Raw genomic sequence first — 21,313 nt, 5'->3', positions numbered from 1 at the left:
GATTTTACCCAATTATTGGTTCTCCAAAACTAGAAACATAGGCTTTGGGTAGATATTCTTTATTTGTCACTGGCGTGACATATTTCATAGTGTGTATGCTCTGAGGTTCACAGATGTCACAGACAAGTGCTACATCTGCATCATAGAGACTTAGTGATACAATGCTCACCATGTAGTCATGAGCCATTTTGTATGCCCCTTCTGAATCAATAATTTATATTTCACTGTGCATTTTCTAAAATAATCTACTGACATAATATCTATTGGTGTACACATAAACAAATATATAAGGTAGTCTTGAAAGAAAACTTTCACTAAACAGTCACTGTTCAGGGATTTCAATATCCATAAACCCGAATGATGTCATGGAGCCAGAGACAGAACTATCATCAACTCATGTTTACCACATGGACTGTGGACCTCAAATGACAAGTCCCAGGGAAGATTCCTCCAGGAATGAGGAAGGGCCTAAGGGAAAAAGGAATCATGAATGTGCAAGTAAACTTTCCATTGTCCAGAAAAATAAAAGAAGATAGAAACACCTGGGTGCCTGTTTGTTAGGCTGATATGCATGACACTTCACAGTCCACAACACCGAAGCTTATAGTAGGACAAAGACGTTCACTCTGATTTTGTTCTACTTGCTTCTGAACACTCCATTTCTCATTATGAGTTTCACTCCTTCCAGGTGCTTTTGGAGAATGAAGAATGAAGAAAAGTACAGAGAGTTAAGGAAAGTGTGTTTTTTCTTCCTTTATATTGTGCAATGGTCTGTGGAGAAAGAGTATTTTAGCAACATTCTGGATAGGCTGTAAGTGCTTTTTAACTTTTCATGTAGATGTCATCAGAAGTATTTCTGGAGAGGTCTGAAGATGAGAAACAGAACAATGCTTTGAAGGTTGTCTTTTCCTTCAAATGTGCAGACAAAGAAACACCAAATTCTTTTATAAACTCAATGCTATTTTATGAATTTAAATTTGCTTATAAAGTATTTTGTTTCTTCCAGTTAGCCTCCTGATTTCAAAGCCAGAAGTTGAGTGGACAAACAATCTCTACCATGATCATAGAGATTAGCCCTCTTGTTTACAGTTTCCATTGCACAGTACCCAGAGCTTTATTATCAAAAGATGTCCCATACTATTTCAATAAGTTTCATTTTGAGAAGGTACAATTAAATGGCCATAGAGTGTGTTTCTGTCAGTGTGTAACTACCAGTTCTTGTGTGGGGGCACCTAATATTTGTCGTACACCTAGGTACAGAAAGCTTTCACATAAATGTTCATTTACTCTCTAAAATTATCTGAATGTTGTCACTCTATGACTTTTGAACCTGCATCAAAAATATAAGTAGAATTTCTATCCAATGTGAACTTTAAACATGTCCTTATATCTCCATTTTAACATGCATACATACACAACCATTGTCATATAAGTAGTACAAAGCCCAGTTCTTCATTTTTTATTTAGCATAAAGAAGGAATGTTTAGACTATAAATTTTATGTTTTAAAATTGAGGCTATTTCTAATAGTGGTGACCACTTACCTTCCTTGTCATCTGACTGGGTTACATTTGTAGCATGTGCAGGTAGTTGACAGTACTTGAGCACATGATTAGAAGAGTTTCCTAGTAGCTCATCTCTTCAATTATTTAAGAAGTAAGTATGTATTTATGATGGGCAGACCTGGGCCCAGGTTTTCTGCTCAAACCATGGTACCAACCAAGGAATATATGTGCAGTAAACATCGAATTCCTACCCAGAGCTAGCCAATAGACAGGATATTTTTCACAGATGAGTGAAGAGAAGGGACTGACTTTCATGTGAACTCTGATGCCCCATATTTGACCACATCCTCTTGACGGGAAGGCTTGGAGGCACTCAGGGGAAGGACAGCATGCTACCAAGAATTGACTTCATACCCTATGATTACATAAAGGGGGAGGAGGTCCCACTCAGTCACAGTCATAGGGGAGGGGAATAGGGTGAAAGTGGGAAGAAGGAATGGGAGGACACAAGGGATGGGATAAAAATTGAGATGTAATATGAAAGAATGAATAATTAATAATAATTAAAAAAGAAAAAAGAATTATGTGTCTTCCTTTTTAAGTCTAAGTTGTTTATTTTCTGACACTTCTATCACATTGGCCAATTACGATTCTCTTTCAGTAATTTTACTATGTATAATTGCATATTTCATCATGTGGTTACTGTATACATTTTGGCTTTATGGATTTCTGATAGTTGTTTTTAAGAACATCACTTTATACTACTAGGCTACTCTGACAGCTCAAGTAATTGGTGTTTCTAATGTTTAACATTCATAAGTTAGTGTTTGAGTCACACACATTCTAGTCACAAATTCCTATTTGGTGGGTTCATTGACAATTTTTCTGTTTGGTAATAAACGGCATTCTAAAAGGGGCTATTTTGTAGGCAAAGATAACACAAAGGTACAATTTCTACATGGAAAATTAATAATATTTAAATCTGCGTGAATTATTCAGAATGAAGGAGTATGTCTGATGTTTGTTGTTCAGATGACGTGAAATGACTATGAAGCAACAGGAGAGATTGTTTTTCCATGAATAAAAACAAAAATACCTTATATTCCCACTTAATTTTTCCCTTTTTTATTAAAAGAATATCCTAAAGATTTCACATATGCTTTAATCTTTACATTGCATTTAAAAACATGTAATACTGGCACAAACAAATCTCACTGAAATTTCTAGATGTTCCTTATTCTAGGTAAGATGCTATGGTTCTGCTAGTATAACTGGAAGTGTGGTCAAAATATGTTTTACACAAAGAAAGAGTGCATAGACTATAAATTTTATGTTTAAGAAGACAGAGTATCATTAATAGTGGTGATTCGTCATTCCCTTGTCACTTGACTGAGTTACATTTGTGGCATGAATAGTTGATAGTGCTTGAGAACAGAAATAGAGAATTTTCCTAGTAGCTCATCTTTGCAGTTCTTTAAGAAATGTGTAACCTTCTTTTTATGTCTAGGTAGTTTGTTCTCCTACTCTTTCATCACAGTTACTACTTACATTTGTCTTTTAGTAATTTTACTAAGTATAATTGCATATTTTACAATGTGAATACTCTACACATTTTTACGTTGTGGATTTCTGACTATTGTTTCCAAGCACAGCAAGCACTTTAGACTACTCAGCCACTCTGGTAGCTCAAGTAATTGAAGCTGTTTATGTTTAGTATGAAAGAGTTAGTGTTTGTCACACAAGTTCAAGTATCAACTTTCTAATGTGTTTTACTGAAATTTCCAATGGCAAATTTTCTGTGCTGTAGTAAAGTGTATTCTAAAAGGAGCTATTTGTAGAGACATAGATAACTCAGATGCACAATTTCTAAATGGAAATCTAATTATATTTAAATATCAATGAATCATGTTGAGTGAAGGATTATATTTGATGCTTATTGTTCAGATGATTGGAAATAACTAGCAAAAGACAGGAGAGATTTTTTCCCATAAAGAGAATAATAAAACCTCAGTTTAAGTTTTGCCCATGTCATAAAAGAGCATTGCCTAGTCCATATATCCAGACACATACAGGCATACATCATTTTTAAGTAATATATTTGTTTATGTATTTTACCTACTGATCATTGCCCCCTCCCTTCTCTGTTCCTGCCCTCTCTGTCTACTCCGTCTGCATTTTCTGTTACTCCAAGAAGTGGAGCCCCCGACCAAATCACCTCAACTCATCAATCACATCAGGACTGAGTGTGTATTTTTCCCATGTGGCCTGAAAGTGAAGCTCTACCAAGGGAAAGAGAGTAAAATAAACAGGCAAGAGAGTCCATGTCAGAGACAGTCCCAGGCCCTCTTACTAGGTAACCCACACGAAGCCTGAACTACACACCACCTAAATCTGTATATGGGTCCTAGGTCCAGTCTTTTGATGATCCTTGATTGGAGATTGAGTCTCCATAAGCTCCTATGTGCCCTGATAAGTTGACTGTTGATTTTCTTGTGTAGTTCATGTTAGTTCTTCATCCTTTCATCTTCCCCCTACTTTTCTACAAGATTCTAAAAACTTTATCTAATATTTGGTTTTGATTCTTAGTATCTGTTTTGATTCACTGATGTCTGGAACCCTCAGGGGACATCTATGCCAGGCTCCTGTCTGAAAGCACAGCAGAGTGTCAATAATAGTGTCAGAGGTTGTCTCTCTCCTGTGTTCTGAGTCTCAGTTTGGGCCAGGCATTGCTTGGAAATTCCTTCAATCTCTGCTCTATTTTTATCCTTGCATATCTTGCAGGAAAGGTAAGTTTTGAGTCATAGTTCTGGTGGGTTTGTTGGTATTTCCCTCCATCCATTAAGAGTTCTTTCTAGTTAACGGGTGTCCTCTCATTTGAGTCACTACCATATTATCCCAGACGTGTCTTATTTATCCATCTTGTCAAAGAGATATCTCTACCTATGCCTTATTCTTACTGTTCAGGCCCTCTGACCTGCTGCATCAGCTCTCCCCAGGTCTGATATCCACCCTCATTTTAATCTGAGCTCTCTTTCCTACCTTGCTCCATATCTTCAACTTCTTTTGCTGTCTATTATATTTCATTTTCTGAGTTAGAATAAAGCATCCTCTCTAAGTTCCTCCTTCTTACTCATTTTCTTTGGGTCAGTAAATTCTAGTATTTTTATCCTATATTATATGGCTAAATAAGTACATTCATGTGTGTTTTTGTTAATCTTGGTAGTCTAGTCTACTTGCCTGAAAAATTCATGATTTTCTTCGTTTTTATATCTGAGTAGTATTTCATTTTTTATTCTCCATTGTTTGTTTGAGAAACATCAACTTTTTATAGATTCTAGCTATTATGAATAAAACTCTTATGAACATAATTGAGCAAGTGTCCTAGGGTATATGTCCAGGTATGGTACAACTATGGCTGGAGGTTAAGCTTTTACCAGTTTTCTGATAAAATAACATTGATTTCCAAAGTCAGACATACATCTATTTAAATATGCATCTCCTGTGTTTGAATTTTTTTAAAATAAACCAGTAAAAAGATGCTCTACCTGAAAAATAATCTAAAAGGCAAAACAACAATATGAAAATGGATAGAAGAGAATATGATAACTATATTTCCAACTAATTATGATTAATTCTTAATACTGGCACCAAATGTTGCCCCAGAAACACTCCTGTGCATTCACCAGTCATTCTTTCACTACCTTAGCCAATTCAGTTAATTTCATATGGAAATACCAGAAACTCAGAGGCTCAAACATCATGAGTAATTTTCATATTTCTCTATAATTAATAAATGAATACATCGTCGGGTGTACAGCTTAATCAAAACCTGTGGCCTTGCCTTTACCTTCTGAGGAAGTACTCAATAACCACAGATGGAAATGTTTTCCATGGAATACGCATGTTTTATGTAGATGAACTCACATGAACTTTTATAGGTGTTCCAATATTCCATATTTTTATGTTTGCAAACCTTATTCCATGGGATAATTGTTCTAAACATAGGGATAAAAACAGTATATTCAGGTACATAGTAGTAGTATTGTGTGCAAATTATTATGTGTATATTCTGTACATAATAAATATTGTACCATTTTACAGAACACCTGCTGAAAGTCAGTTTCCTATGGTTTTGGCTTTTTCCTTGGATGAAATAAACAGAAACCCTAATCTTCTATCAAATGTTTCTTTAGTATTTTCAGTACCATATTTTGTAAGTGTGTCAGTATTAAAAGATCTTGTTCATGTCCCTCGACCAACTTATTTGTTTCCTCCTAATTATGACTGTAACAAAGTTGTCAGTTGTACAGCACTTCTTACAGGACCAAAATGGGAAGCGTCTGTACTATTTCACATGTTCATGTCAGGCCAAGAACCTCAGCAGGTAAGAGTTTGTGCGGTTAAAATTTAATTAATTTGTGTCTCCATTGGTGGCTTTGATAGGATGCAAAAATGGGGGTAAAGAGGAGACTGGTCTTACTGACCTTATGTCAATCAGTTTAGTTCAATGGTATTATTCAAATACTTGATGGGGATCTGGAATTTCTTTGTGTGAAATGGGAATAAGAGGAGAAGTAACAGGTAAGGGGAATTTCTAGAGGTTTTTACAGATCAACTGTGTTTGCAAGTTCTTAAAAGTACATGTTGCCTCATGCTACTTTCTGTGTCCTAGGTTCTTCATCTTACTTTTGGGACTTTCCATCCTCTCCTGAATGACCGTGTACAATTTCCCTATATTTATCAGATGGCCCATGAGGATACATCTCTCCCCATGGCCCTCGTCGCCTTCTTACTTTATTTAAACTGCAACTGGGTAGGACTGGCCATCTCTGACAATGATCAGGGTACAGAATTTCTTTCATATTTGAAACGAGAGATGGAAAAGCATACAGTCTGCTTTGCCTTTGTGAACATGATCCCAGTGAACATGGAGGTATACATGTCAAGAGCTGAAGTGTATTACAACCAAATCATGACATCATCCTCAAATGTTGTTATCCTTTATGGTGACACAGACAGTACTCTTGCTGTGGCCTTTAGAATGTGGGAATCTCTAGGTATACAAAGAACATGGATCACCACCTCACAGTGGGATGTTCCTACAAGTAAGAGAGATTTCACACTTGACCCATTCCATGGGACTTTTGCTTTTGCACAGCACCATGGTAAGATTTCAGGTTTTAAAAGTTTTGTCCAGACATTGAACCCTCTCAAATACTCAGATAAATATCTGGCAAGACTGAAGTGGATGAACTTTAACTGTGCAGCCTCAGCATCTAACTGTAAGACAATGAAGAACTGCTCAACCAATTCCTCATTGGAGTGGCTAATGGCACAGTCTTTTGACATGGCCTTCAGCGATAGCAGTTATGACATATACAATGCTGCATATGTTTTGGCCCATTTCTTTCATGAGGTGCTTCTACAACAGGTAGAATATCAGTCAGTTGACAATGAGAAAAAACATAGTCATATCTGCTCGAAGGTAGGGTTCCTTCTATTGGATTATACATGATCTTATCAATGTCATAGTTCTTCAGAGTCTCTCAGATTATTAACTGAGTGAACTAGGAAATGTTTTCCAAACACCTAGGTTTCTAAATGGTTTTTTATGCTGACATAATAAATCTAGAGCTATGTATAGATCTTTAATACAATGGTATTGGAATGAAAGACACCATTTATCAGTGAAAATCAGTGATTCTGTAACAGAACAACTGAATATGATCATACTTGTTCTAATATTGGAGAGATGATTAGTCTTTTCTCATTAATGGTCTCCAGGATGAGGAGATGAATGTTCATTAATTCTGAAATTTATGGTAATCTGTTCAGGGGATTGTTTTATCAATAGATTCTCCACAAATGTAGTCTCTGTTCGCCTTCCTCAAAGTCTTATTATAGTTTGACACAAATAGTTATGTGAATCAGTTTATTACACACACACTCATTTTTTGAATATATGATTCTCATTGTATTTGTGTTTCTAAGTGTGTTTCTGTGTATCTGTGTGTATATCTGTGTTTATGTGTGTGCACAAATATGTGTCTCCTTGTGTGTGTGTGTGTGTGTCTGTGTGTGTGTGTCTGTGCGTGTGTTTGTTTCTGTCCATCTGACTATTTGTCTGTCTGTAGAAGTGAGCATAAATTGTCTGTGTTTCAATGCTCATGTGTATGTTTTTTTCTGTTTTTTTTATGTTTCTGTTTGTATTTGTCAGTGCATGTGTCTGTGTGTTCTGTGTTTCTGTATATTGGATTGCACATATGTATATCTCTTGCTCTGTGTGTGTCTGTTTCTGTCTGTCTCTCCTTTGATATTGTGAGCATAAATGTGTTTTTGTGACAGTGTCTCTCTTTGTGAATGTTTGTATCACATTATGTCTCCCTGAATGTATTTGTCTGTGCATGTGTGTCTATGTATGTGTTTGGTATATTTCTGTACTTGTGTGTCTGTTTGGGTATATATGTCTGTCTGTGCCTGAATGCTCATATGTGTGTCTGGACATGTATGTCAATGTGTGTGTAAACAAATATGGGGCTATATTATGTGTGTATCTCTATTTAGATGTGGGTATCTCTGTGCCCAGATGCATGTGTGTGTGTGTGTGTGTGTGTGTTGGTGTGTATTTGTGAGTTGTACAAGTATGTTTGATATGTAAGTGCTTGTCTATGCTTGTGTTTCTTAGTTTCTTTTCAGTGACCTAAATTTTTCCAACAAATTAATATATAGTTTTGATTTCTTGAAAATCTCTACCTGATACATTCAATAAAATTGCATTTTAGATGAAATCATCATACATTTACTCCCATCTGGGAAGAGCATATACATTATATAATACTGCCTGTTTTTCAGATGCACTCCGTGATGAGAAAGACCCACTTCACTAGTCCTACTGGAGACAAAGTGACCATGAACCAGAAAGAAAAACTTCAGAAAGAGTATGACATTTTCTACATTTGGAATCTCCCACATGATTTTGAACTTAAGGTGAAGATAGGAAAGTTTAACCTAGATTTTCCACATGGTCAACAGCTCCATTTATCTGAAGACATGCTAGAGTGGGCCACAGGAAGTCGACAGGTGGGTTTAAAGAACTGTACTGATTTCCATTACATACAAGTAAACACTGTGTGTTTAGTTGGTCCATTTATGCTTTTTTATAAGTTAGTGAAATGAAATAAACTGTCACAAAAGGAACCTACTTCTAGTTTCCAATGTTACAGTTCTTATTTTCAATATTTTTATGTTATTTCTTCAAAGAGTTCATGCAATAGTTACAGTGTATTTTATTATAAGAGAAACTGTGTCTTTGTTTTTTTAATATAACTATGAAACAACTTTTGACCACTTATTTATGATATTTCCAGTAACGTGAGCAAGATACTCATGATACCATTCTTATTACTATATAGTGATTTCCTCACTTATTATGAATCTATGATAAAAAAGTTAAAAAGACTGAGGCTAACTGTAATGATGCAGTAAATTAAGAAATTAGAAAGAAAACTCATCATTTCTTTTAGTTTTAATTATCTTTTTAAATTTAATTTTTTATTTTATTCATTTTACATCCCAGCCTTAGCCCCCTCCCTCTTGTCCTTCCAGGCACACACTCTTTCCTCCTTTCTCCTATGCCTCTTTCCTAGTCCACAGAGAGCAGAACCCTTCTCCTCTACTCCCTGACCCCAGCCTACCAAGTATCATAAGAACTACTTGCATACTCTTCCTTTGTTATTTGGTAATGTGCTCCATCAGGGGGAAGTGATCAAATTGAAGGCAACAGTGTTACATTATATGTTTGTTTAAGCCTTCCAACAAGGAATCTTTAAGTTGCCAACCTCTATAATCATAAATTAATAATTTTGTGATACATATTAAATATTCTATGATTTATTACTTTGTATTTTCTTTCTTTTTTATATGTATGTGGGTTTTCTTCTGGATATATGTCCATGCAACACTGGAGTATGTGGTATATATGGACATTAGAAGGGTGATGCAGATTCCTGGAAATGTGAGACAGCTTATATGTACAAAATGGGTGCAAGAAATCAATTGATATTCACAGTTTGTCCATGCCTCAGCTCTGAATTATGCCATGTAAAGAAACTGATCACTACAGTATCCTTGCTTGGTCCTCTTAATTGTTGTGTAGTTCATTCAAACTAATGAAGCCGTGTCTAGTTTCCTTCTATGTATTTGCAGGTACTGGTAGTAACACATTTTTGCTATGCAGAAATCTGTGAATAAAAAATTCCATCATAACTTCAGGGTATATCACAAGTATGAATTCTAGTGTGGTTGGTTTTAAGGTATTTTATTCGAACACCACAACTACAAAGTTGTATAAATTTTAGAGAAGTTAAGTCCAGAAGTTCTTCTGGACTTAAAGTTATATTTTAAATGATATCTCAGGTTATTTATGTACTATGACTTTTGCAGTTAATAGTCCTTCTCAGAGTGTTGAGGAGATTCATTGTTATTTAAATGAATACAGATTCTGAAGTTTAGCTACTGAGATACATATCCATTCATTGGCAGCAATGAAATCTCATGTGTGTTCTAAACACAGCTTGATTGAGAATTACAAAAACATGCACTGGAATCATACTCAATATTTAAAAATATATAGAACCATTACTCTGCTTCCAGATATGCATATCAGGATACATGAAGAAACAAACAAACATAAAAATGATGATATCAAATTTACCTAGCTCAAAATGTTACAGTCATAGTCTTAAATCAGAGTATGTTCAATGATATGCTAAATACATAATTCAAAGAATGATTATTAGAATTTGTTATGAAAAGTGAGAAAAGGAGACATACATTACCTCTGGAAGGATACAAAGGGTCACATAAACTAACATAAAATAAGCCACTGAAAAAGGATGTGAAAAAGGAATCCCACGAAGGTACAAAATAATAAAAATATTCCAACAAAAATATGTAAAGGAAAAACAAAATAAATGAAATAAAATTCTAACTAAAAAGTGTCCACGGGACAATTGTTCAAGATAAAGACAGGATTGCAAAGCTTGAATGTTATGCATAAGTATTAGAAAATTCAGACTATAACAAAAATAAAACAAAACATAAGATTCAAAATATAGGAGATTCAGGGTTTCTTATTAAATGATTAAATTTACAATCCAGGGTCACAAGGGGAAAAGAAGGACACACTCAACTCATCAGCACTCTATCCAGTATAATATAATCATAAATTTCAAGTGAGATATGTGCCCATCAAGATACAATAGTCATTTATATAGCAAACATTCAAAAATCAGTAAATGAACAACCCTTGTCATATTTAACATAAAAATTATTTTGTAACAAAGACATAAATTTGAAGGCTGCAGTACAGAAGACTCTGTCAGAGCAAATTCCCATCTGTATTATGGCCCATTTCACTATGGACATTCTTACAGGAGGAGAGTAATAGTGATGTATTTCAAACATTTAACAGCCAACCACAGTAACTGTAAACAGAAAAGTTATTCCTCATAATTAAAGGGTACAAAACAGAATTCAATAATAGACACAATCACAGAAATTTATAACCACTGAAACTAGTTGAATCACTTCACATGATGAATGCAAGAATCAAAGGAACACATAGAAAGCACTAAACTCCAGAGAAAAACGACTACCAGGAAACTATCAAATACTACAATATCAACAAATAGACAATATTCACCAAATGATTTACAATAATTTATTGTTAATGACCACATTCTCAAATAAAAAAATCCATACAAACAAGATTGGTTCAATAAAAAAACAACACCCCCAAAATTTTCTGCATTACTTCCATGGGAAAAGTAACTTTTAACCAGAATGAAATCCTTCTATAAAAATGGGGGTGATGCATTGTTATGAAATGGAAACAAACAAATGAAAAACCCATGAAAATATTCACTTTGATGGACATGGATAGATTAATTCCTAAGTAAACACCTATCAAGACAATTCAAAAACATACCACAATTCTATTTCACTCAAGAAATGCAATCATGATTGAAAAATGCAGATCAGTTAAATGAGATACATCATTTAAATACACTCTGAGATGGAATTATATGACTATACAAAAATATTCATAAACGTGTTATAAAGAAATCCATCATCCATTAAGAGTAAAAAGAAAACATGTTGGAAAACAAAAAACAGGTAATGTCTTGACAGAATAGAATTCTTACGGCAAACAGATTGCAAGCATTGTGCTAGATGAAGAGAAAAAAATTCAATTAAAATCAGAATTTTATGATTTTGGGTATGTGTGGTATACCTTTTTAATCCAAACAATTTGTAGGCAGATTTAAAAAATTCCCTGTTGATATCTGGCCACTTTGACCTATATAGCTAATCTAAGGCTGGCAGTGTGACATAGAGACCATGCCTTAAAATATTGAAAAGAAATGGGGCAGCAATATGCTCTGTCTCCTCTCTTCTTCAAAATGGTCATTAAGATCTTAGCAAGTGCCTAGCCAGGGATTGGGATAGGTACTGGGATTTCCTACTGGTACTCTAGGTGAAAGAGGTAAAGATGAATGGGGAAATAGAAGGTCCTAGAAACCTACAAGAAGACAAATAAGGCAAGCAGATCTGGACTCAGGCCGGTCAGCTAAAAATCCTGTACTAACCAAGGACAATGCATGCAATAAACCTAGAACCCACATCCATATCTAGCCAATGGACAGCACATTCTCCACAATTGTGTGGATAGCAGGGACTGACTCAGACATGAACTCTGGTGTCCCCTATTTGACTAATTCCCCTGGGAGGAGAGACCTGTTAATGCTCAGAGGAAAAGTAAGCAGGCTGCCAGGAAGAGACCTGAAAGGCTGTGATCTTATAGTGGGAGACAATGTCCCCTTCTGTCACAGACCTAGGGAAGGGGACTAGGACGAAAGTGGGAGAGATGGGAAATTGGAAGACACAAGTCAGGGGATAAAAAATTAGATTTAATCTGAATAAATTACTTAAATAAAAAAATCTTACCAAGTGCCAAAATAGCTGTGAAAACATATTTTAAAAAGAAAGAAAATGTCCAATTATAAGTGAGTATATACTATTTGAGTCTTTCTGTTTATGAGTTAACTCACTCAGATTGATCTTTTCTAGTTCCATCCATTTGTCCACAAATTTCGGGATGTCCTTGTTTTTAATAGCTGAGTAGTATTCCATTATTCCATAGTGTAAATATACCACAGTTTCTTCATCCATTCTTCTACTGAGAGACACTTAGGTTGTTTCCAGGTCCTGACTATTATGAAAAGGCTGCTATGAACATGATTGAACATATGCCCTGGTTATGTGCTGGAGCATCTTCTGGGTATATTCCAAGAAGTGGACTTGAGGAAGTCCTATTCCCAATTTTCTGAGATAGCGCCAGATAGATTTCCAAAGTGGTTGTACAAGTTTGCATTCCCACCAGCAATGAAGGAGTGTTCCTCTTTCTCGACATCTTCACCACCATGTGGTGTCACTTGAATTTTTTATCTTAGCCATTCTGATGTGTGTAAGGCAGAATCTCAGAGTTGTTTTGATTTGCATTTCCCTGATGACCAAAGATGTATATCCTCACTTATAATTGGACACTAGCCCAAGGGGCATGTCCCTTGAAAGTCTTCACTTAGCAGGAAATTGGAATAGATGTGGCGACATCCTATTGGGACACTAGGTGAGAGAAATATAAGAGAATGGGGAAAGAGAAGGAGCCAGAGGTTCCTAGAAACCTACAAGAAGAACATTATAATGGGGAAATCTTGGACCAGGGGTTATTCTCAATGTATAGCACCAACCAAGGCCAATACGTGCAGTAAACATGGAACCCCAACGAGACCTAGCCAATGGACACAACATTCACCACAGTTGAGTGGAGAGTGGGGACTCACTTTCACAGAAACTGGTGTCCCATATTTTACCATGCCCCCTTGATGGGGAGGCCTGGTGGCACTCAGATGAAGGATAACAGGATATAAAGAAGAGACTTGATACCCTATGATCATGTACAGGGGGAGGCGGTGCCCCTCAGTCACAGACATAAGAGAGAGAAATAGTGTGAATGTGGGAGAGATGGAGGAGCAGGAGGATATAAGGGACGGCATAACAATTGAGATGTAATATGAATAAATTATAAGAAAAGTAGGAAAATGAGAGAAAGTAATGTTCCCTGTTCTAGATAGAGTTGAAGTATCCCAATGCTACAGAGTGAGACCCTGTTGCACAACCACTACAGCCAAAGGAAGTGTTCTAGTTAAGTGTATATGTGGAGAATATGAGATGAACCTATGTACCAGTGACAATGAGGCTTTCACTTAGACCTTAATACTGAATAAAGGAATCAAATGAGCACGCAACGATCAGCTAATTTCTACTGCTCCTTACAGAGCCTCATCATAAAGTTCCATGTAATACGAAGCTAACCTTCCTTTAACCTAAGAAAACCTTCAATTAACATCAAACAAACTAACTTAAGAATATATTATTAATTTGTTCATATTACATCTCAATTGTTTTCTAATACTTTATATCCTCCCATTCTTCCCTCTCTCCCAATTTGTCCCTTTCTTCCTCCTCTACATCTGTGACTGACGGGGACTTCCTGCCCCTTTATATGATTATAGGGTATCAAGTCTCTTCTAGATAGGCTGCTATCCTTCCTCTGAGTGCCATCAGTCCTCCCCATCAGGGGGACATGGTCAAATATGGGGCACCAGAGTTTGTGTGAAAGTCAGCCATGATTCTCCACTCAACTGTGCAGAATGTCCTGTCTGTTGGCTAGATCTGGGTAGGGGTTAGAAGTTTACTGCATGTATTGTTCTTGGCTGGTGCCATAGAAACAAACTAACTTTTACTCAGGTTCTCAGAATATTTGCAGGATCCTTAAAGTCTCCTCACTTCAGGAAATACATCACATTTCAGCTTCTTACACATCAACTCGGCACTTTGTCTCTAGGATTGTCTTTTCAAGTGTGTTTTTTCCTTACACTAAGGTTGTGATGATTAGAAGTCTTAATTTACCGGAGGATTTGTTTGTTATCTGAGACTTGAGGAGATATTATCCCTGTTTTGGATGTGCTCTCGTCATGTTTTGCTAAGTCATTGCTTTGATGAAACTTTGGCCATGAACAAAGTAAGGATTAAAGATCATTTTGGCTCATGGGTTATAGACAAGGGAAGACAAGGACGGAATTTGGAGACTGAAACTAAAGCAGAGGACCTTGAAAGAACACTGCTTATTCCCTTGCTCTGTTTCATTTCTCATACAGCTTTTCCTAGCAACAGCATTGTCTTTAGTAGACTGGGTATGCCTACAATGAATACCAAACAATAAAATGCATTAGCGTTAGAAAGATAAGCTATTCTGATAAAGAGAATTTCTCAGGTAAGGTTAATTCCATGTTCTCTATCTTTTTACCCTACTTTGCATCAGCTTGATGAAAATCAACAAGGAAACCAGGTTTCAATCTCTGTAGTGTTTGCACAAAGTACAATAAAAAAATTTTTCCAAAATGTCTAAGATTTGGTAAAAAGCTCCACTTTTCATCAACTTGTTTTAATATATTCACATGTTTGGCATTATAGAAAGTGCTAAGTGACATGTGGTACCTCAGCTTCTGTATATAAATTAAATTTATTGATATCTCAACATGCTACTCTAATATAGTTATGGATGTAGTAGGTAAAACTCAGTATGTATCTTATTTCCTCAGATGGTGCCCGCTGTATGCAGTGCTGATTGTCTTCCTGGATTCAGAAAATTCAGGCAGGAGGGAATGTCAGCCTGCTGTTTTATTTGTATCCAATGCGCAAAAAATGAAATTTCTAATGAGACAAGTGAGTGTTTGCTGCTGTGATAAATCCTTTACACTGAGGCCCTGTCCACCAACAAAGGGATGCTGGAGGAGTCTAAAAGGCAACTACAAAAACAAAACATACCATGTACTCCATTAGCAGTCACAGGAGTGCAAACACTAACAATGCCATAATAACAACAACAACAGCAACAACAACAGCAACAACAACAACCACAAAACCCTTTTCCTAGATGTACATTTTGATTCAAGTTATGTCACTTCATATTTTCTCAAACAAACAAAATCAAATTGCAGTGTGAGCACATTCTGTATGAGATCTGTTATGGTTATTAATTTCCCCTATAACTTCATGCTTACAAGTTTCCAGTCATGAATTTTTAAAATGTGCATTTATTCTTTTTGAGCATGCGTGGTGTGCGAGCCCGCGCACAGGCATGCACGCATGCACACACACACACACACACACACACACACACACACACACACACACACACACGTGTTTATGTACATGATATACGGACAGAATCCAACAGAAGACAGAATATGGCACAAGAACTGATGGACTGTGTAATGGAGGTGCTAGAAACCAAGTCTGTATCCTTGGAAAAATTAGTGTAGAGATCAAAAAATTACATATAAAATTATCAAACACTGCTGTGTATGAGACAGAATTTGTGTGATATGTAGAGCCCCATTTTCTTTTTCCCCCTTCTTTATTGTAATTTAATCTGATTATATCTCAATTGTTATTCCCTCACCCATTTTTAAATGTCTAATGTGATTTGTTTACAGGAAGGGGAGGATAATTGTGTACAAAATATAAGTAGTCTTATATCAAATATTCTATAAATAGCAACCAATATAATAGTTTGGAATCCTTTTGTAATAAAAGCAGTTAGTACAAACATTAATTTTTATTACAACCTACAAAGCCAGTTTAGTAAAATGATTATGTACATATGCTTGACAAAATGCAAGTGGACAATGTGTAGTTTTTACAACATTTGCCTTTGATACTATGCAATGAAATTCAAGTTCTAAAAATACATTTCTGGCCAATAATACGGTGCTACATTTAAATCATTTGACACTAAGACTGATAGCTGGAGTTCATGTCCAGGACCCATATAGTGAGAGGAGTCAAAGAACTCTTAGAAATGCCTTTTCTCAAATAACATCCATAATGATTAAACAATCTGTAATACAAATGTTGTAAATGTTAAAAAATGAGTAAGACTAATGGTAATTACATCAATAAATAGAAAAATATTAATATTATTTTAGGTGTGTCACTGGCCAGGTATGATGGCACATGCCTTTAATTCCAGCACTTGGGAGGTAGAGACACGTGGATTACTGTGAATTCTAGTACAGCCTGGTCAACAAAGTGAGTCCAGGACAGCCAAGGCTACACAGAGAGACCCTGTCTTGAAAAAAATCTAGGTCACTTTTGGGTTTTGTTTTTATTTCTTCAATGCTGTTTATTGATATATAAATTTACCTCAGAGTATATTCACAGAGTCAAGGTCTCATAGGGATTGAAATTAGGGAAGAAAGAAGATGCTGAATGCTTCCCATGAAGGTAAAATCAAGATGAAGGGCTTTGTAGTGCTCAGTCTTTAGAGAGGTTTCTACCTTTAGTGATAGAATTAGTGCTTCTCATGATCAAAACTCAGAAATTGTTTGTCTATACTGCCATATTAGAACATAAACAAGGACAGATTAATAATTCTTATTTATTTTTTGAAGTTTTCAAACCTTTACATTACATTTATATACCGAGAAATTTACTTCTTATACTCACATTCCTACTTCTCCCAAATGATTATCAAATATATGAGCACATCTGTTACATGTTTTTGTTCACATAAATATAAACACATACACACACACACACACACACACACACACACACACACACACACTCCCAACCCTAATGATTTCTTTTACTGTTAGTTAGATATCATTATGCTTGGCCTGCAACTAGAAAAGCTATCACAATTCTTCTCCAAGCAGAAGACAGTCTCCTTCTCTGATAAAGAAAGCATTAATTAAACAATCAGTGAACTCAGGAGGCACCGAGTGCAAGGGAAAGGAGGTTTTAAAAGACTCAATCACACTGTGGTTAATGAGTTTAGATTTCGTGAACTTACCAAACTAAGTCATTTCAAGATAGCATCCAGAATGATTTAAGAAATCTAGTTTCTGAAAACCTTAAAAATAATGTCAGGAACACTGTTAAATAGACAAAATTTGGTGTGGTTTTCTTCTCTAAAAAGATAATAAGAATTAATAAATTGAAGCATTTTTGTACAGCATATCGTTCAATTACATTATCAGCAGTACGATGGAGGTTTGCACAGCTTTCCCAACAGACTTATTGAAATGTCTTGTGAATAAAGTGCTGAAGCTATACTAACAAATATTTCCTTTCTCAATCAGACATGGACCAGTGTGTGAAGTGTCCAGAGGACCAGTATGCCAACACAGAGCAGAATCACTGCATTCCAAAAGCTGTGATCTTTTTGAGCTATGAAGACCCCTTGGGGATGGCTCTGGCTTTAATGGCCTTGTGCTTCTCTGCCTTCACAGCTCTGGTTCTTGGGGTATTTTTGAAGCACAATGACACTGCCATTGTGAAGGCCAATAACCGCACTCTCAGCTATATCTTACTCATGTCACTCATGTGCTGTTTCCTCTGCTCCTTGCTCTTCATTGGCCATCCAAACTCAGCCACTTGCATTTTACAACAAATAACATTCGGAATTGTATTCACTGTGGCTATTTCTACTGTGTTGGCCAAAACAATCACAGTGGTTCTGGCTTTCAAAGTCACAGCTTGTGGAAGAAGGATGAGGTACATTCTGGTTTCAGGCACACTTAACTACATCATTCCCCTCTGTACACTCATCCAAATTATTCTCTGTTCAATCTGGCTTGCAGCTTCTCCTCCAGCAATTGATATTGATGGAGAATCTGAAGATGGCCACATTATCATTGTGTGCAACAAGGGTTCAGTAATTGCATTTTACTGTGTAATTGGATATTTGGCCTGTCTGGCCCTGGGAAGCTTCACTGTGGCTTTCTTGGCCAGGAACCTGCCTGACACATTCAATGAAGCCAAGTTCTTGACATTCAGCATGCTGGTGTTTTGCACTGTTTGGATCACTTTCCTCCCTGTCTACCATAGCACCAAGGGCAAGGTCATGGTGGCTGTGGAGATTTTCTCCATCTTGGCTTCCAGTGCGGGGATGCTGGGGTGCATCTTTGTTCCCAAGTGCTACATAATTTTATTAAGACCAGACAAAAATTCTCTTCAAAAGATAAGGGAGAAATCATATTCCTAAGTCATATTCCATGAATATCTTTTGTTAAATTAATTAATTTATTTATTCAATTTACATCCTGATTGTAGACCACATCCTTTCTCTCCTTACAGTGCTACCTTTTTTCCCTCTCTCCATCCCCTCTCCCTTATGCCTCAGATTAGTGGAGATCACTTTGCCATCCACCCCAGCTGACCATGTTGCATCAGGACTGAGCCTGTCCTCTTTCACTATGGCCTAGAATGATAGTCCCACAAGGAGGAAGTGATAAAAATATTGCATCCCAATCAATGTCAGTAACAACACCATACATTTTACTAGAGGACCCACATGAAGCCTGAGGTGCCTACCACCTACCTCTGTGCAGAGGGCATAGGTTCAGGTCATGCCTGGTCCTTGGTTGTTGCCTCAGTTTCAGCAAGCCTCTCTTTGCCCTGGTTATCTGCCACTTTTGGTTTTTTTGTGAAGCTTGTGTCACATCAAGGTCTCTTTCTCTTTCTTCCCACTGTTCTACTCAATGTTTGGATGTGAATCTCACCATTTCTTTTTAGCCTGTGCTTAGCAGAACCTCTCAGAGAACAACACAGTTAGCCTTCAGTCTACAATCATAGCAGAGTATCATTAATAATGTCAGGGGTTGGCTCTGTCCATGGACTGTGTCTTGGCTTATGCTAGGTGGTCTGACTGGCAAATGAATTCTAACTGACAAATATAAAGTTGGTACATAACCGCCAAATGTTGGGCTACAGTACATGATCTGTCTCTTCTTAAAATGATGCTCACTGTTTCCTCTAATGATGTTGCATAGCAGTATCATGGCTACTAGAGTTGTCTATGTTGTCCATATAAGTTTTCCCTGATTTACATATTTCACAGTTTATAACAATTGGGGCTACTGCAGAGTGTAAATGTTCTTTTCTTCTTTAGAATAAAATATGTTCAAAATAAAATCAAAAATTTTTAACATCTGGGTGAATGACTTTGATTCCAGTGGAATGGTGAAATTTAGGAAGTTTGAGGGAGAGTAATGTCATGTTTGTGCATGAAGGTAAAACAGTTTTCCTCCTTACAGGGGGAAGGTAAGGAAATCTTGATTTTATCCAAGGAAGTAGATGATTTAAACTTAGAAGAGTGATGGTGTGATAAACCTAAAGAATACTAAAGAAGACGGATTTGTGTCTTAGCCTTAGTAGCTAATATCATGTCCTGTTCTGTAATAAGGCCTGATTAACTACTCATTCCTGAAAAAGTGTGTTATCAACCCTATGATAGAATAGCTCCAAAGCATAAGATGTCCTTTTCTGGCTTATATGATTACCTGAACTCACTTGTGCACAAAACAAGACATGAAAACACACACACACACACACACACACACACACACACACACACACACACACACACACATATATATATATATATATATATATATATATATATGAAAATGCATAATCCTTAAGAATATAATAGAGGATATTCTAAAGAATCTGCATAAGGAAGCTGCTTGTCAGGAGGATACAAAATCGTGGTACCAAATACTGCTGGATGGAGTCTAGGAACCCAGTTTGGATCTACAGACCACAAGACCTGAAGAGGCCTAGGTCAAATGGATCCACAATGTCCAGAGCACAGGTGGGTCTGATTTTGTTTCTTCCAAGTGGCCCAGGGAGGACATGTATCTATTCCCCAGAGTCTGGACCTGTACATCCTCTGGTTATTTGCAGCCATGCTCTATAACAAGGACTTCGTGTCTGCAACTGAGCTGCAGGCACTGAAGTGTCCGAATCCAGACCTGCTTGCCCAGGGAAATCTCAGGAAAACAGGTGGACCTGACCTCACACCTACCTGTGAGTCCCAAGAAAGCCTTAAGTGCTGGCAACTACATAGGCACAAAATCCAAAGCCCAATGCAGCCAAGAGTGTCTGCCTCACCTGCACACTCTGTCTCCTTCTCTGATGATCTGTGGGTCACACAGTACTAACATCAGAGCCAGTGGGACCAGGGCGACCTAAGAATGTGGACCTGGGATAGATCTGATCTTAGAAAACCCTGCCAGTCTACAGAGGCACACTGGGCCAACAGAAGGGTCCAGGTGGCTGTGGACATGCACTTCAGCTATAGCTCCATAGCCACCCACTTGGCCTGACTCTTCTAAGGAGTCATGGTCTAAACAGGGCAGGCAAAAAAAAAAAAACAAGCCATCCATCCCAGCAGACTGTTTCTTCTCAGTTGGGTAGAACAGATCTGGCCTGAACAGATCCAGCAGTTGCCTAACTAGCCTACACAGTTCAGCAGGGCCTCCATGTTTTTGTGAGGGTCTGAACCAGCTGGAGGGGAATGGGGAGAAACCTAGCCACCTGCAGCAACTCAGGGATCCATCCCTGCAAGCTATGGTGAAGCCTGACCAACTGCCACAACACAGCATGAGTGTCCCCGCACACACAGATGGGACTGAGCCAGCATGAAGGCATCTGTTGGAAGCCCAGCTAACTACCACAAGCCAGAGTGGGACCTCTGCTCAGTATGCCAGAGTGTGTGGTGATGCTAGCTGTCTTAAGCTTTTGGCCATTCTTTCTCAAGCTTGTCTCTTCTTGCTCCAGCCCTAGCCTTTGGACCTAGGTTTTGTCTGTCAGAGAGTGTGGACGCTGTCTGCT

At 37.1% G+C, this 21,313-nt stretch overlaps 1 protein-coding gene across 1 annotated transcript; it reads left to right on the top strand.

The window, feature by feature from the left end:
- Nucleotides 1-407: 407 nt before the first annotated feature.
- On the top strand, nt 408-18,680 carry LOC311606485 (vomeronasal type-2 receptor 116-like; the record flags this gene model as incomplete). The annotated part of the gene is made up of 6 exons (XM_084797760.1): nt 408-498; nt 4,286-4,290; nt 6,177-6,989; nt 8,357-8,584; nt 15,229-15,352; nt 17,776-18,680. 6 exons carry the CDS (start codon nt 408-410, stop codon nt 18,678-18,680), a joined length of 2,166 nt encoding a protein of 721 aa, XP_084653886.1.
- Nucleotides 18,681-21,313: the final 2,633 nt, after the last annotated feature.

The sequence above is a fragment of the Acomys minous genome (genome assembly GCF_964271855.1).
Source record: "Acomys minous genome assembly, chromosome: 10".
NCBI classification, from domain to species: domain Eukaryota; kingdom Metazoa; phylum Chordata; class Mammalia; order Rodentia; family Muridae; genus Acomys; species Acomys minous.
This window is presented reverse-complemented; position numbering and strand designations above follow the sequence as displayed.